The sequence below is a fragment of the Branchiostoma lanceolatum genome, chromosome 1, assembly GCF_035083965.1.
Source record: "Branchiostoma lanceolatum isolate klBraLanc5 chromosome 1, klBraLanc5.hap2, whole genome shotgun sequence".
NCBI lineage: Eukaryota > Metazoa > Chordata > Leptocardii > Amphioxiformes > Branchiostomatidae > Branchiostoma > Branchiostoma lanceolatum.
This window is the reverse complement of record NC_089722.1, coordinates 23,210,570-23,227,611: the sequence shown is the minus strand read 5'-3', so window position 1 is coordinate 23,227,611 and position 17,042 is coordinate 23,210,570. Positions and strand designations below refer to the sequence as shown.

The 17,042-nt window shown below is 40.1% G+C and overlaps 2 protein-coding genes across 2 annotated transcripts in view; one reads left to right on the top strand and one right to left on the bottom strand.

Moving 5' to 3' along the window:
• LOC136442386 (uncharacterized) overlaps window positions 1-17,042 on the bottom strand; it is a 48,166-nt gene that overhangs the window by 5,384 nt on the left and 25,740 nt on the right. Inside the window, exons 31-40 of the mRNA XM_066439207.1 lie at window positions 8,620-8,821; window positions 7,893-8,047; window positions 7,472-7,659; window positions 6,019-7,079; window positions 5,535-5,664; window positions 3,269-3,410; window positions 2,675-2,801; window positions 2,164-2,400; window positions 1,492-1,617; window positions 719-1,158 (exon numbers count right to left, since the gene is read on the bottom strand). Of these exons, the coding sequence (XP_066295304.1) occupies window positions 719-1,158; window positions 1,492-1,617; window positions 2,164-2,400; window positions 2,675-2,801; window positions 3,269-3,410; window positions 5,535-5,664; window positions 6,019-7,079; window positions 7,472-7,659; window positions 7,893-8,047; window positions 8,620-8,821 (2,808 nt within the window). The remainder of the gene's footprint in view (window positions 1-718; window positions 1,159-1,491; window positions 1,618-2,163; window positions 2,401-2,674; window positions 2,802-3,268; window positions 3,411-5,534; window positions 5,665-6,018; window positions 7,080-7,471; window positions 7,660-7,892; window positions 8,048-8,619; window positions 8,822-17,042) is intronic.
• On the top strand, window positions 12,446-14,614 carry LOC136439391 (leucine-rich repeat-containing protein 15-like). The gene has a single exon (XM_066434805.1). It carries the CDS (start codon window positions 12,446-12,448, stop codon window positions 14,612-14,614), a length of 2,169 nt encoding a protein of 722 aa, XP_066290902.1.

Sequence of the window (17,042 nt, the reverse complement as noted above, 5' to 3'; positions counted from 1 at the left end):
CAGGTGCAAGGCACTCGGGGTCAATGACCTGTAGGTCATATGTAGTATTGAAAGTGACAGAAGTGGCAAATATTGTCAAGAAAGCCCAAAATAAATCGTTTTGAATATATGTATGCCAAAAATGGGAATGTAGTCCTTTAAATATTTGTTCAAGCCACATATACAGCAAATTTCAGGTCATTCGGTTGAAATACCAGGGCGCAGGAGGCCAAGATAAGCTAAAAATAGCCTAAAAACCTCAATAAAATCACTTTCAAGGTCAATATCAAAAAAAGGAAAAGAACGCACATTGGTTTTTGCCTACATTACCTCTGTACCAAATTTCAGGTCATTTGGTCAAAAAATGACAGAGATGAATCGATTTGAAGATTTGACAGGAGGAGAAGAAGAAGAAACATGAGAGAAAACAATATGTTTAGCCATACTTATGGCTAAACATAATAAGTTCATGTGCAATGCAAAATCGTGTTCACACTGCCTAGGTCCCCCTTCCTGCAGACCAGACTACATGTAGGTGAAATATTAAGAGATGACCCTGGCTTTTAATGATGAGATCATAGTGAACATACAGATAGCTTTCATTACCCCAACACTCATTTATACACAGTAATACGTAATGTGGTTAGAAAGAATCTGATGAACGCCAAAATATTTTTGAATTTGAAGGGTTAAGATGATACGTGAAAAAGCATTTGAATTCTGAGTGCACTGTCCTTACCTGCTCATGGCGTCCCTGCGGTGCCTGTCCTGCCTCTGTTCTCATCTGTCCTCCCATCCTGGCAGGCTCACCACTGTTGGTGACTCTCCCACCTCCTTGCTCCGGAGCTCTCTCCACTCTCCCATCTATAGGACCACCACTTACTCTGTCTCCATCATGCCGCTCATATGTCCTCCCTGTAGGATCCCCTACCCTGCCCTCCCCCTTGGTATGGTACGACCCATCACTTTGTGAGGCGGAGTCATGACTGGGAGGGCCTGACGATCCTTGTCGCTCTGTACGAGGAGCCAGTTCCCTCCCAGTCTGTCCATCCCTTTCTTCTGTTTTCTCCTTCTGTTCATCTGTGTCTCCTTCATCCTTTAACAGCTGTGTCCCCCTCTTGTGTTGCTCAGGAGGGGCTGGGGCTGGCCACTTCTCCTCTGTATCATCTTGTTTAGCACCTAAAGCAGCACAACAAGATGTTAACATTATAAGCTATAATAACCTTTTCTTCCAAATGAGTGCAAGAGTAAACTGTGTACATTGTGCAAAAACATGTCCATTTCATTTCCAAAGATTTGTGATACTTCTTAAACCTCCATCCTTTTTCTCCATCCTCAATAGTTTGATTTTCTTTTTAACTTGTTCAAAGAATTATTCATTTTTCATAAGACACAGCAAAACACAATCTTCTGATCAAACATCCAAGATTTAATTATGAACAATAAGTTTTTCAGTTTGTCACATTTATACAGAGTGAGTGAGTGAGTGGAAGACTCTGATGTCCAGTCTACCTTGTGGTGCCCCTGCCTGTGGTCTGAAGAGGCTAGACTTGGGTGGCCAGGAGTACAGACCCTCACGGGGCTTTTGAGCAGGTTTCTCAGCTCCCTCTGCATCCTTTTCCTCCTCCTCTTCCTCTTCTACAAAACAAACAAACAACAAAAACAATTGCCACAGTTGTACTGTGTGTGATCACTTACCAGAACTAGATCTTCAATTGAAATATGTTGTGATCACTTACCTGAACCAGGACTTCAGTTAAAATATATAAGCTCTTTCTCCAAATTAACTTTAGAAATATACAACACTGCCTACATACACAATCATTACAAAATGTTGATAGCTGCTATGTATGTTTTTTAACAAAAGGTGCTAGGTATACAACGTAGACCCCGTTCACACTCATTTTTCATTGATCGGATCGAACAATCGCGATTATACTTCAATCGCGATTGAAAAAAATGAGTGTGAACGGGGTCGTACAAATAAGAAACAAACAAAATGAAATGTAATTATGATTGCTCAATGACAGATAAACACAGTGCAGATGATGGAATTCAGCTTTTAGCTGTTTTGCTAGACATAAAAAAGCAAGTTTCCTAGTATACAGAATACTAAATACATTCCACAACAGAGTGTAATATGGACTTCAGCATAGATCACTTTCAATGGTATCAGTTTCCTACCTTCTTCCTCTTCTTCTTCCTCCTCCACTGGAAGAACAGGAGCTGGTACTTCCCACATCTGCACCCCCTCTGGAAGTTCTTCTATCTCCTGATTGGCCAGGAAGTCATCAATGCTCAATGGGGATTGGCCGAGAACCACAGGTGACAGCAGATCCAAGAAGTTGGTGACATCCCTCTGGACTTTGGCGTCTCCACGGCTGAAGAGCTTGGCTACTTCTCTGTGTATTCTGGAGTAAGCTGCAAAAGACATTTTTTATAAGCAAAGTGTAAGGGCTAGCTACTCTGTCATTTCTATGATCACAATCATACAGTTCGGTAATAAAAGTTTAGAATACTACAAACTCAAGACTATGACAGAAAATAGTACATTTTCTGTTGAGAATATGACATCAATCAGTAAATAAAATACATGTCATAATAACTTTGAACTTAGAAAATAAAACCCAAGTGTACACAGCAATAATGTCTAAGAGAAATGTTAAATCTTGTAACAGTATGATAAAGACTCTACCTGTGAGGTTATCCTTCTGTATGTACAGCTCTCTGTTATCCTTCAGCCCACATATCTCCTCCTTGGTTTTCACAATCTCCTCCTTGGTTTTCACAATGTCATCAAAGGGCTGCAGTCTGAACACAACCTATTCATGGGGACAGAATGGAACATGTTGGTTGGGTAAGGGAGCAGATGAAAAAGAGAAAAATCATAATGCATATCTCGTTTTAGATCAACAGTAGAACATCTGTCCACTTTTCTTCTGTAATTTTGTCCCCAATTATGTCAAGTATTATAGGGAATATTTTCACACAACCCTTGCTTTCTTGCATCTAAATTTGCACCAGCTTCTGATGTGGTTGAGCAGGTCAGAAGTTGAAACCGGATCATGAACAGTCAACCCACAAAATCACATTTAAATGAACATTGTATATGGTAAGCCCACAAAACTTCTAAAAAACTAATAACAACAAATAATAACGTTATCATGCAGGTTCATCATCATCTTCAACATTCCTCTAACAGAGGTGAAGCATCTACAAAGTTCATTTTCCAACAGTTTGTCCTTCATCCTGTCTATGATTATAGAAGAAGTGCCTGAGCAAAACATACCTCCAGCCTGTGAACCTGGACAAACATCATGGCTTGCAAGTTGGTTGTGACACCTGCTTCCAGCAGCTGGTCGTGAAGCTCCAGGTGTTCCTCACGCGACAGCAGGAACCGCTGGATGTACGGAACCACCAGGTGTACGTACCTAGGAGAACATAATAATACACAGCATCACATGAGACTGGATGAATTGCATGAAATCTTTTTCCAGGAGTATTTCTCGAGGAGGGAGGTAAGTGATACCATCTGTAAGTAAGGGAACTTAGGCCATCTTGATTTGATTATATGGATGACATCTTCTGGGAACCCCAAAACTGATGCGAGCGTGCGAATAAAAATAAAGTTTGGCAAAAAAAAAATTGCCTTCATTAAGAAATCTACGTGGTCAGGAAGGATGAACACACAGAGTATGGTATATCAGCGCTCGTGAGTGCGACTCGCATACAACATGTATGCGACCAGTTTTTTGAGAATGTGACTAGATTTAAAATCACGGTCGCACGGTGCGACAATAAAAAATTCAGACCTGCGGCAGGATATTGGCTGCAGAAGTAAGCGGTAAGCTGAAAATATTTAGGTATTCCAACCCTACTGCGAAAATCGTCGGTGAATTTTCTATCATGTTCCCACGCCCGCGGTACAAAAACTATCCATTCCTAGTGGCAAAATTACCCATAGAAATAAAGGATATAAGTTTCTCTCCTTTGTGATGTATTTGTTTGATTTGTAAAATGTTTCAAACGCCAGAATTTTCCGATGAAAGTGAGCGCTAGCGGCCGTGCGCTTCTGGACGGCCGCCATGATGTTTTTAGACCGCAGCAGAATGACAGGCCCGTTTCCTGTTGTCATTTTTACACCTGTTAAATCGATGATTTTTACGATCAAAAATCAATAGATCAATTCAAGTGGAGTTTTATCCCCGCAAATATTAAATTAATGTTCTTTTTGTTACCGGTATCATTGCAAAGCTCATGATCTGCCCGTCATTATGGTGCTATTTTCATTTTGCTGCGGTCTAAAATGAATCACAAAGCTTTTTCGGCCTGTCATTGGATGGCCGCGCCGTACGGTCCTGACGCGCGAAATTTGAACTGCGCGTTTCAAAGGAACCGAAGATATTTGGCTGGGCCGGCACAAACAGATAATTTTTGATACTATTGAGCAAGAATTTCAAGGATATTTAAGTATTTTGGATTGTTTATAGACAGAGGGTGGGGGTTGAAAAAATGCCTGTAAAAATGTTGAACTTGATGCCAGCAGTGAAGTTTCAAATTATGGAATTTGACTTTATTTGTTTTGGTCATGAAACCAATAGATAAGTTTTAGAGTTATCTATTTATTTATCATTTAATGTAATGTGAATCATTACTTGCCTTGTTCCAAGTAAAAAATACCATTGTGTATTTTTCAACTTGTTGAACTTGAGGCACCGTGGCCCCCGGATAGGGGCCAGCCGGGGAACCTATGCCCAATTTTTTTGAAAATCCCAATATATCACTCAAGCTTATGTCATTTTAATGTGATCGCAAATGGTCATGTGAATCATTACTTGCCTTGTTCCAAGTTGAAAATACCAATGTGTATTTTTTCACTTGTTGAACTTGAGGCACCGTGGCCCCCGGATAGGGGCCAGCCGGGGAACCTATGCCCAATTTTTCTAAAAATCCCTCATACTAGTATTATTTAGCATGTAGGAAGGTATTGAATGAATTGAATTGCCAAATGTAGGCTTTTGTCTTTTATGATCTATTCAGATACTTTATTCCCGGTTGTTAACATTGATTAATACTATTAATAGGAGTGTTACTTGGTATGACCAAGACTTTTGCTTGTTCTTCCAACTTTTTGTAGTGGTGCTCCTAGATTTTTGCTGGTGCTCCTAACTTTTTTGAGTTAGGAGCACAGTGCTCCTAGGTCTAAAAGTTAGTCTGGAGCCCTGTATATACTAGTATATAGATGATAGATTCTTCATTTTTGTGCCTTCACGTCTTCTTCTTTGACTTTGGCAGTCTTCGACATCAGTCTCCATTTCTGAAATATTTGTTTTGCAATTTACAGTGTACATTTTTTCATTTTGCAGCTGCTTTGTATGATTTACATTGTGGCCGAAAACCTTTCCTTTCGGACGAAAACTGATGCACGCACAGATGTCATCCATATAATCAAATCAACATGGCCTTAAGAAAACATAAAAATCTATAAGACTGTACACTCTTGCACATATTTTGGATGCTAGCTGGAAGTGTGGAATTCAAAAAGTAGGACATACTTCTGCAACACTGGGCAGGGTGTATACATCGTGGGGATGTATTCTTGTTCAACACACTGGCTCACTGGGCGGATACCACAGGCCTTGAGGAAGATGTCTCTGTACCCCTTCTGGTAAGAAACCTGTTTCCCTGCAGGAAAGATTTACAAGTAGTTTTAAAAGTAGAATAAATCTCAAGTTTGAAACACACGGTCACAAAAAGTAGTGAACTTGACATTCAAGAGTTGACAAACAAAGTAACTGCAAATGCAGAAATGCTTGTGGGGATTCAATTTTGTAGTAGGGAGAAAAGGGTGTGTTCACGGTGGTTTTGAGTTCGCATTTGAAACAATAGTAGCGCTACAGTCACACAAAGGAACAGCTTTCCGCTGTGGTTTTAAGTTTGCGGTAAAGAGTTCATGGTGAAAACACCATACATAACCAGGGAATTTTGATACCCTCTAACAATGTTAGATCACATCGTCCATATGCATGCATCCCATACCTTTCCCTGTCTTCTCTGAGAAGTTGAGGAAATGCACCCTGTTGTCTGTCCCTCGGAACATCTCCTCCAGCTGCCGATCATCTGCAATCATCGGTTTGTCTTCCAGACACACCCACTTCTTTTCCTTGGTGGGGAAAACCAGCTTCTTCCCAAGCTCACCAACCAACAGCTTCACATTAGCTTCCAGAACATTCTGATCGCTCATCTGCATGTTACCTCCAAATGGAGAAGCGTTGATGCACTTCGCACCTAGCGTGGCGTACACCGTAAACACGTCCTGCACGTCCTTGTTGTCCGGTAGCACAATCGTGTCCACCACGTATTCCAGGAGGTTTACGTACTCTGGAATTGATGGTGATTCTTCCACTTTGATAGACGTACAGAAGAATGGGGCTAAATCGCTATACAGTGGTTGCAGGATCTTCCTGCATTCCATCCTTCCACGAGAAAGTGTCTGGTACTTCAGAAACATGCCTGAAGTGTCAACCCAGCAGGTGTCCGACTTGTGGTAGAACTTACCATGGACGACACCATCAATGTTATGGACTGCTGTGTTCGGCACAAAAATGCCGGGAAGGCTGTTGAAAAACTCCTGCAGTTTAGTTGGGTTGCAGTTCCCCTGCAGATAGTGATACACACACTTGATGTGAGCCAGGGATGTTGAGAACTCCAAACCTGATGCCTTGTCTTGATCACTCTGAGCTTTCTCCCCACTGCACCAACTTTTGAGGATGACCAATAGCCTGTCAGTTGTCAGAGACTGTTGGAGTGGGAGTACTTGGCCGAAGCTGCTTGTCTCAGTCTGTACGGCAGCGTTTAGGTAAGGCACATGATGTGCCAGCAAACCGATGTGTTCACGGGTTTTTTCATACAGCTCACTTCCCCGCATGAAAACATGCTTGAGGTAGAGCTGAACAGAGCCATCTGGAGCTGTATTGGGGAGAGTTGGGGATTTGATCCCAGGAACCCATGGAATGGTCTTGATGTGGATGAGGAAGGAGGACTCTGTGTCGCACAGTTTGGTTCCACTTGGATCAAACACTTGGGCAGTGGAGTTCTTCCTGTAGTCAATATGTATACACAGAGATCACATTCACTAGACATATTAATACAGCATTGTGTAATGACGATTCAAATTAATAATTTAAATGCATCATATTCATGGTTTGTTTAACTTACTGTTTTAGAATAACTATTATTTTATCAAGAAACACTGGCCTCATCATCAAAAGGAGATCAAGTGTATTTTATGACCATTGCTGCCATGCTATCTAAACAAGTTACAGACAATATCATAACTATCCATTTATTTCTTCTTTCACCAGGCTCTCTCTGTGACTAAGCACTGCTTTTCAGAGAGACCCAGGGTACACACATATAAACAATACAATACAACACACAAACAATACAATGCAAAAAAACAGTTTCACACATCAAATACCAAAATCGTTACCTGTAGTTTCCATCCCATTCCTTGTCAATCATCTCAAACAGAATCTGCATCTGTTGAGTCCTGACATCATCAGTGGGGAGGTCAGCCATGGCCAGGCTGTAGAACTCTGCACAGGTGAAGTCCTCTACCTCGTACCCTTGGTCTGACTTAGGCCAGAACGAACTTAATGTGCTCCATGGAGACTTACCCTGAAAAGACCATTACAGAATTATTGGCATATAATTGTATCTAAAAAATGATATCTTAAACAAAGTAAAGTTTGTTTGTTTTTTACAACAAAGAAAATCTAAAAGTGGTCTCCTTTTGCTGAATCCTTTAATTTACTCTTTCAAAATCTCTTGTCATCATCATACACAGGACCTTTTTCAATGTCAAGATGTTAAAAGTCTTCACAAACTTAAGTTAAATGTCTTCAGCCTACCAGTTGCTCACTGGTCAGCTTGACCCTCTCTTTCCTGACAGCGAGGAAGTCCAGCACTCCCAGCTTGACAAAGAAATGTCTCCATGTCTGTACGGTGTACTGTGGGGGGGTGGAGGTACCCAGGTAACAGCTGTCCAGCAACGTCCACTCATTACCTGGGGGAGACAACACATGATTGTTTTATCCCTCTTTGGGGAGAGAGCTAAAGAAGGCGTTATCACCTGTTCTCTCAACCCATTCACATGTGTGTGGTGAATTTTAACAAACGAATAAAGAAATCTCTCAAAGAGCCCAATATAATTGCACATATCAACATACACTTACTTAAGTACAGTATACTGGTATATTGAGACATCGAGGGAGGAAGCAACTACATGTATCAGCAAATATTCTTTATCCTTGGGTTGACACATGTCATTGAGTTCAAACCTCTTTACCTTGTGACATCAGTTTTAAACTCTAAACCACTGACATCTGTTCTCCTGTGGTCTCTTTTGGAATAAGATGTCATAATTAAAAGGACATCATACTGCGCTAGTTGTTGAATGCTAGAAGGACATGAACGACTGAAAGTGAAAAAATTTCACTACCGATGATAATGTCCAACTCTCAGGCATTTTTCCAAGAACAGCTTGACTTACCTTCCCTACTTCATCTAGGTCTTTATCCTGTTCCAAATATGAAAACAGATGTAGAAACATTTTTTTTGGTTAAAACAAGGTCTCACCAGGCAGTTTCCTCTGTAGGTCTAGTTTGTTCCCGTAAGCAGGTGTGAAATGGACGGGCTGGGAGAATGGTGTCATCAGGCCCTTGTTGGTCACCACCTGGGCAACCGGTTTCAGCCGGTCAAGGTTGACATGGTCAGGCTGCTGGTCCCATTGGCTCTTGATAAACACCAGGTAGCCAATCAGAAGCTCCCTGGATTTGTTCTGAAAGAACATGTCAAGGGATAATATTATTCAATGACTCTTGTGATTCCATCACAGTAAATATAAACTATTGACCAATCAAATGTACACACATCAGGAAGAGAATTTAACACAACATGTACTTTTTTATTTCTGATTATTGAAAAGTGCATGTTTGCTCGGCACCTCTGCTTTCTTGCCATTTCTATCAGAAAATGTTCAAGTTTACCTATGAAAGAAAATAAAACATAAGACAGTGCTTTTTTAAAATTAAGGTTGTGGTTGAAAATCCTAGTGGTTTCCGAGTAACTTCTGTCTGTCTGTAGTGAGCTGTCGGGCAGACTGTTGAGATGAAATGTCTTTCATCTTTTGCAGGAAAACAAGCTTGTGAGTCATCCCAAAGGTCATACTATGCATAAACATACATACATAATGTAATAGTACATACAAATGCATTTCTATGCAAACGTGAGCAAACTGCACAGTTGAAGAGTGACATTTTGTTGAAAACTGACTCAATCTTAATTCTTAGAACAGGGCATTGTATCATTATACTGATATTTCATATTCCTCTATTGTCTCATACAACATAAAAGAAACAAGAAACGTCACTGTACAGAAAGAGGGAGTAAACAACCTGCTAAACATCAATATTCAGATTTCCTAGCTCAGACAATTATGACAACAACAAAAAACTAGACTGATTCAACACTGTTTGTCACATGCTACCAGAAACAGCTACCGAGAACACGTCTCCTACAGCAGTGACCGAGGAAGAAAACACCCAACCGAAGATATCCTTACTGGCTGGATAAACTCCAAAGGTAAGGGACAGTCTATTCCAGTCAGCAGAGGTACATCATTGTAAGCAGACAAAAACACATCTGTAGAAATTCATATGATATATCAATTTATTGATTTCTTCAAAATGGAAAAGGGTGGCAAGAGCAAGCAAAATATCTGTAGTTGCTAAAACATGGGTTTTCCTTTTCTCTCGGTAGGGAAAATTGTGGTGGCATTCCAAGACACAGCACAGTTTCTATTCAAATGTTAGGGATTTAAATTTTTATGAAGTGCAATGATGTTAAACCATGCTATTTCTGTCTGAGACATTTTTAATGTTTCAATCTTTTTAATTGTTTCCCATGCATCGTGTTTGAGTATGTTTCAAGACCTTCATTCTTCAGAAAATAATTTTCAAGATGGTAGTCAGTTTTTATCTATCAGTGCTCAGACGGCTTTTTTTCTGTACATCGTTGTGCAGGTACCATTCAAAATGGTGATGCACCAGACGATGATTAACTGCATCATTCATTTCCCATCCCTTTCTGCCTACATGTATATGCCTTTCTTGGCTTGGTTGGAGAGCCAACTGCCAGTGAAAGAATACATGAATCACATACTCTTCGGCAACCCTTTCCATTCTTTGACAAAATAAATAGCCTATACCAGGCCTTTCTACGGGGGCATGGATTGTAAAAGTCGGCAAAAAGGGGAATAATTGGCCCAGAGAGTCATGATCAGTCCGCAGGAAGGTTAACATTCTTCGAGGACTGCGTCTGGCAAATGAAACCCTATGGTGGCCAAACTCCCCAAGAAAGATTATTCAAATTAATTCATTCTCCTTATGGCCAGCATAGTTAGTCTGTTAGAGAATACAATCTACAAGTGGTAGCAGTCACTACTGTACAGCAAACAAAAATCCACATAAAACTGTTATACAATTAGATACATGTATACCCAGTACATGGACTGTGACTACCGGTATGGCAGGTCACGTAGACATCAGAAATACCCGCACAGCTCCCCTACCTGCGTATGCAGCTGGTATCTGGTATCTACATGTACATTTAGGTATTTTTACCCCAAAATGTATGTTTCAAGCTTCTTATAGCTTTGAATAAAGCTGCTTTTACAGAAATTCTAGAAATTCTTTTTTTTTCTTTTTTTGTAGCCTTTGATGATCCTTACATAATTCAGAACCTTTAACTCTAATGCATTGGAGTATGTTTGTTTGTTGCTTGTGACTTTGCTATTAATGGATCTTTACAATTTTTGGTGAGTAGCAAGGCCTAATGTCCGAAATGTCTTGCTCAGTACCTTAACCTATTCTCATGAAGAAAATGGTCTTCTTGATATACACATGTATTTCTCAATGTATGCTACATTTCCATCAACAAAATTATTCTACTGCCAACGACTGTTTGGTCCGAAGCATTATGAAAAATGAGTTATTTTCCTTTCCCAGAAACAGGTTTTGGAAAAATGTACTGTAATTCACTTTTAGTTCACGGTAGCAAAATTTCACAGTGTAAGAAAAATTGACATTTTCACCAAACTTTAACTTCACGGTGGTAGCAAGTGACTTGCAGAAAGGATGTGTGAAGGAATCATAAATAGGTTTTTCACTGTGATGATAAGTTCACGGTCCAGCGGTGACAGTGAAAACAGTGAACTTAAAGTTACAGTGAAAGTAACAAGAACTACAGTATTATAAACACAGTGACTGTTAATCTGTAACGTTAACAAATACTGGTTATCAAAATCATAACAATTATTATTTAGTTAATTTGTCTGTCCTGAGAATCCACTGCGCAGGACAAAATATTCACAGGTGAGAACTAATGAAGCATACATGTATGGCAGGAATAATGCATGCATCTGCCACACCTACAGATCACCAACGTATTGGTTCATTTGATCATACATGTACATAATGATTATTGAATAGAGGTTGCTACCATTTTTCTTCATCCCTGCAAACTTTAACGCACCTGTAACCCAGGTATATAAACTGACCCAAATGTGAAGAAATACACAGCGGGAGTTTCTTCACGGCACGCACACTTCGCACGTACGTGTATTTCGTCACGTCGCGCTAATTTGGCATGCGCGTGTATTTCCTCTTCAGTGGAGAGTTGACACGTATTTCTTGAGCGAGGTGGCAAACGGGCACATCGCGCTACGGGAAGTTTTACACGCGCATGCCAACATCGCGCTACGGGAAGTTTTACACGCGCATGCCAACACTGCGTGTGGTGACGAAACTCACGCTGTGTATTTCTTCACCTGAAGTACCCAAAGTATAGCTCTGTAACCACACAAATAACCTGACATGGAAGAAAGGAGGGATGGTTCCATTTTTACTTTTGACAAATGTCTCAGTCTACAAGGCTAATCTTTGCATTGCTCTATTTCTATATGGGGCTGTCTCCAGCTTTAGATTTCATTCTGTCCCACTCATTGTTTGTGAGCTCTTGTTGTTGATTTTTGTTGTTAGATCTGTCATTTAATGCTTACAAAAATCAATTTCATGTCATGAAGTTCAGATTTTCGGACAGGCGGGGTGTAATTTTTGTCCGTCCCAATAAGTACATTTCCACCGAAAAGGAGGGACAGGTCCTCTAGACAGCCTTGATTTCTACTTCTCCAACTTACATCATTTCAGAGGACTATGCAGGCACAATAGGGACGTATATTGTAAACATTTTACAATCCTGCAAGAAATCTGGCTCTCTTAAGCGTTTCTTGTTCAAACCAAGATAAGAAACACCTTTGAATTCCATCTACATTGTACCAATGCCTCCGATATAGACCTGATATGTCTCATCGCTACTACTTGTTCTATCTAGGCAGCAGTACAGCATGGGTAGAAAGCCACAGCACATGCTCATCTTCCTTCTCATCATCCTGAAGGAGCTCCAGCTGCCAGGTGCAGCTGATCACGACTGCTGCGCATTCGCATCCTGCACCTGCAACAGTCTGAACTTTACCAGCATTCCACAGAACCTAAAAACATCCATCTATTCTTTGTACTTGAAGAGTAATCTGATTGAAACTCTAAGTCAGTCTGATTTCACAAAGTATGGGAACCTGATAATTTTAGATTTAGAAAGTAACCATATCTCGCAAATGATGAATCGGACATTTGAGAACATGACCAAATTGACCAGCTTGGAACTTGGTAAGAACAGACTGACCAGTCTGCAAGCTGACATGTTTGTGGGACTTAGTAAACTGGAGATCCTTTCCCTGTATGATAATGACATCAGCAGTATTGAAGTAGGAACATTCAGTCCAAGTCCCAAACTGCAAAATCTGTTCCTACATTCAAACAACCTGACAGCAATTCCACAAGGTGTTTTTGATGGTCTGAACCAAATTCAGATTTTGCATCTTCATATCAACCACATAGAGCTTATCCCCCCTCACACTTTTACTGATCATAAGCAGCTAGAAACTCTGTATCTTAGTGCAAATGAGATCAGCACTATCCCACCAACTGCCTTTGTCAATCAGACACAGCTCCAGGTACTGTACCTGCATTCCAACAAAATAACTAACATCTATCCAGGTACTTTCTCAAATCTAAAGCAACTCCAAAAGTTGCACCTGAATACAAACCAGATAAACAAGGTTATACCAGGTACATTCTCAAACCTTACCCAGCTTCAAGAGTTGTACCTGCATTACAACCATTTATCTAACATTCAGCCAGGTACATTCTCGGACCTACGTCAGCTGAAACAGCTGTACCTGCAGTTCAACCAAATTACCAACATTCAGTTTGGCACATTCTCTGACCTACCGCAGCTGCTGCGCTTGTACCTGTATGCAAACAAGATCACAACCATTCACCCCGATTCATTCCAAAATCTGCCCAAGCTTCAGCGTTTGTACTTGCACTTAAACGAGATCACAGCGTTTCATTTCCATACATTCTCAAATCTGACCAATCTCCAAAAGTTCTACCTGCAGTCAAACCAGCTTTCTGTCCTTCCCCCGTCAGCTTATGGCATGCTGGCATCTATCCCTGTTGTAAAAATTGACGACAACCCCTGGCAGTGTGACTGTAGGATGGCTCCCTTCAGACAGAAAATGAGCGGGTCTCTTTCAGTTGAAGACAAGATAACATGTGCCCAACCCCCCACCTTCTCGGGAAGGAAGCTTAAAGATATCAATCTTGAAGATCTAAAATGTAAAGAGCTAACCATATCAACAGTGTCTGTTGACATCCAAGGCTCACATTTGGTCTCATCTGCAGTGTCAACTTTTGATACCACAGCAAGCAATGCAAAGCCAACAATAGTGAGTCCTGTTGCCTCTGTATTTGCCTCACAGCCTGTTGATATCCAAGCCCCATTGATCACCTCATCTGCAGTGTCAGAGTTGTCTTCTTTTGGCAAAACAGCAAGCAATGCTGCCAAAACAGTGAGTCCTCTTGGTTCTACTTTTGGCACACTACCTCTTGAAACTCAATGGAAATCGGCCACAATGGCAAATGCAACTTCACCAGACTTTCCTCTCACTACCACTGGTACTTCAAGCGAAAAAGAAAGCGTCAGCTACATGTACCATGGATCTGATCCCAGTTTCTCCCTAGTTGTTTTGATTGCCTCTGTTGGTGGTGCAGTTGCTGGCACTGTCCTCATAGGCTGCATCATTTTTACAATCTGGTACATGAGAAGAGCCAAGAATCCTCTTCCAAGCTTAGACCCTCCAGTTGTTGTAGCAAAAGCAGACCACACAGCTATTGTAATAACTGAGAGCCATGATCAGGCAGGGCAGGGGCAGCCTGAGGATATAAGTGACAGGTACGTCAAGTGTCCAGTACGATCAGACGCAGGCCCAATACAGCCTACTGCCTGTACATCCAAGACCCTTGATCCACCGAAAACAAGCAAAGTTCCAGACGATCAGCCTCCCCCTCTTCCCCCTAAAAGAGCCCAGAAAGTTCCTACTGCCAAAAACGAGAACACGCCAGCACATACCTGTGACAATGTGCACATCTACCAAACTCTAGAAAAACCTTAACATTCGACCATCCTTAAGGCAACATTGACAGCCTTAAAGAGTAAACAAATATCCTAGAGATTTAACAGCCATTCTGAAGATTGAAGACGTTTCCTAAAGCTCAAACAGTTGTCCAACAGACTTTTAAAAACATCCTACAGACTAACCAGGCTGAGTATTCTTAACCTTCTCCCTGCTGCCTAACAGTTGTCCAACATACTTTTAAAAACATCCTGCAGATTAACCTGGCTGAGAATTCCTTAACCTTCTCCCTGCTGCCTAGCAGTTGTCCAACAGACTTTTAAAAACATCTTGGGGATTAACCAGGCTGAGAATTCCCTAACCTTCTCCCTGCTGTAACCTTCAACTCTGTAAACAATAGGGAATTGGGTGCCATGCACCAAAAGGCTAATTCAGTGTGCTTAAGTTTAAAATGAAATAGACATGATCTAATAAAAAATATATGGACATCCCAAAGACATCTAAAAGATGCTTAATGTCTTACAAATGTTGGCATGTAGGTGTACAGCTGCAACTGATTTGTTTATTTGCATATCTATGGCTCTTGGGCTAAATATAAATCTATGTCTATGTGTGACAATGGTAGATTCTAAGACAAGTAGTATTGTTGTAGTAAGAGTACTAATTCAAAGATGTCTGCTGTCAGAAAACATAAATTTAGGTAAACAAGACATCCATGTAGTCAGCAAGGTTTCTACTTTCTTTTCTCTTTTACAAGAACTATTGTAACGTTACACAAATTCTGTGAGATCTTTTCAACATTGTGGGTAACAAGACCATCTCAAGTGAAAAATGACTTCCTTGACATATTGTGTGCTATTTGATAGGCAATCTAGAGCAGACCAGATGTTTTACTCTCTTTAACAACTTTGTTGCAGCACTGTAGATTTTGTGCTGGATCATACACTTCTGAAGAGTGGAATACTGCACATGTGTCTGTGGTGTAATTATAAGTCAGAAAATCTCCTCAGTCAGTCATGATCAAGACATCCTGTTAGGAGTAATGTCCTTCAATTTTATGATATAATTTGAATATCTTGCACCATAGTAAAGTACATGTACTGACTACATGACGGAAGATACACTAATTCATCACTAGCTGAACCATATCTATAGAGACCTGACTGATCTATTCATAATCAATATGATGATGATGATGATGATGATGATGACACATTGTATAAGGATGGTGGTGGGCTTTTTTTCATGTTCATGCTTGTGTTACATGTATATAAGAAACTTTGAATGTAAAGTAGAAGGAAACATTGGGGAGTTGAGACCATGATGCTTAATTAATTTTCATTATTTTTATAGATCAAATATTATATGTATATTATGTCCAAATAAGAAAAAGATGATTGTACATTTACCCATAAGGTTTGTTCATTTTTCTGCTGAATATAGACACTGAATACAAAGATTCATGCATATGAGCAAGGTACTGCTGTACATATTACATGCCCATGATGTAATGATATTATACTCCAGAAGAGGCTAATCAGTCACCGGACAATGCCAAATATGAGATTATTTCAAATTGAATAATTATGTAGCACATCACAAAAGGACAGGGGAATTTAGCTTGCTCGTTGTTAGCTTGGAGTAATCAAAATTTATTGAATTGTAAAACTTTGATACTGCTACATGTATACAACACCTAATGTGATACCATAAACCTGTAAAGGTCTGCTCAAAGCTTTGTAGCCTTACTAGGTGACAAATCTGACTATGTGCATGTATATACTGCGCTTGATGTATTCAGATCAGGGTTCTAGCCACCATGCGTGATTCCATCATTTGACAGACTTTTGTTTCATGAAATTATGATGGAAAAATTTCTATACCATCCTGTCAACCTTGATGTAAAAATGATGAAAAAATGTCCATATTTGAATAACTTGATTGAAGTTTGTACAAGGTGACAGAAAAAAAGAAGACTCTTTTTTGAATAACTTGATTGAAGTTTGTACAAGGTGACAGAAAAAAAGAAGACTCTTTTTTAGGATCTTTCTGTCAATGGGAATTTGGCTGATGGAAAAATTCAAGCCAGCTAGAACCCTGATTCAGATTCTGTAAATGGTAATATATCATGTAACTAAAAAAATATTCCATTCAAATTGAGTTTAGTAATCATTGAAGTCATCTAAAACAAGAGCTTTTAAAAAAAGCTGGCGTTTCGGCTACGGTTATGAGTGTGAATTGTCTTTTCCCTTTACTTGAAGTAAAATGTGCCAGAGGAAGTCACTCAAGGGCTGTTCAGTCTATAAGAAAAATTGTCATTTTGGGAAATGAGTACTGTTTTAATAGAGAAAGGCAGATTGGGGAAAGCAATTTTGAAGTTACGTCACTTAACTTGAGTGCTTTTGAAAAAGCTGGTCTTGGCCTACAACTTGTACTTATTTGTAAAATGTACGATAGGCTCATTATA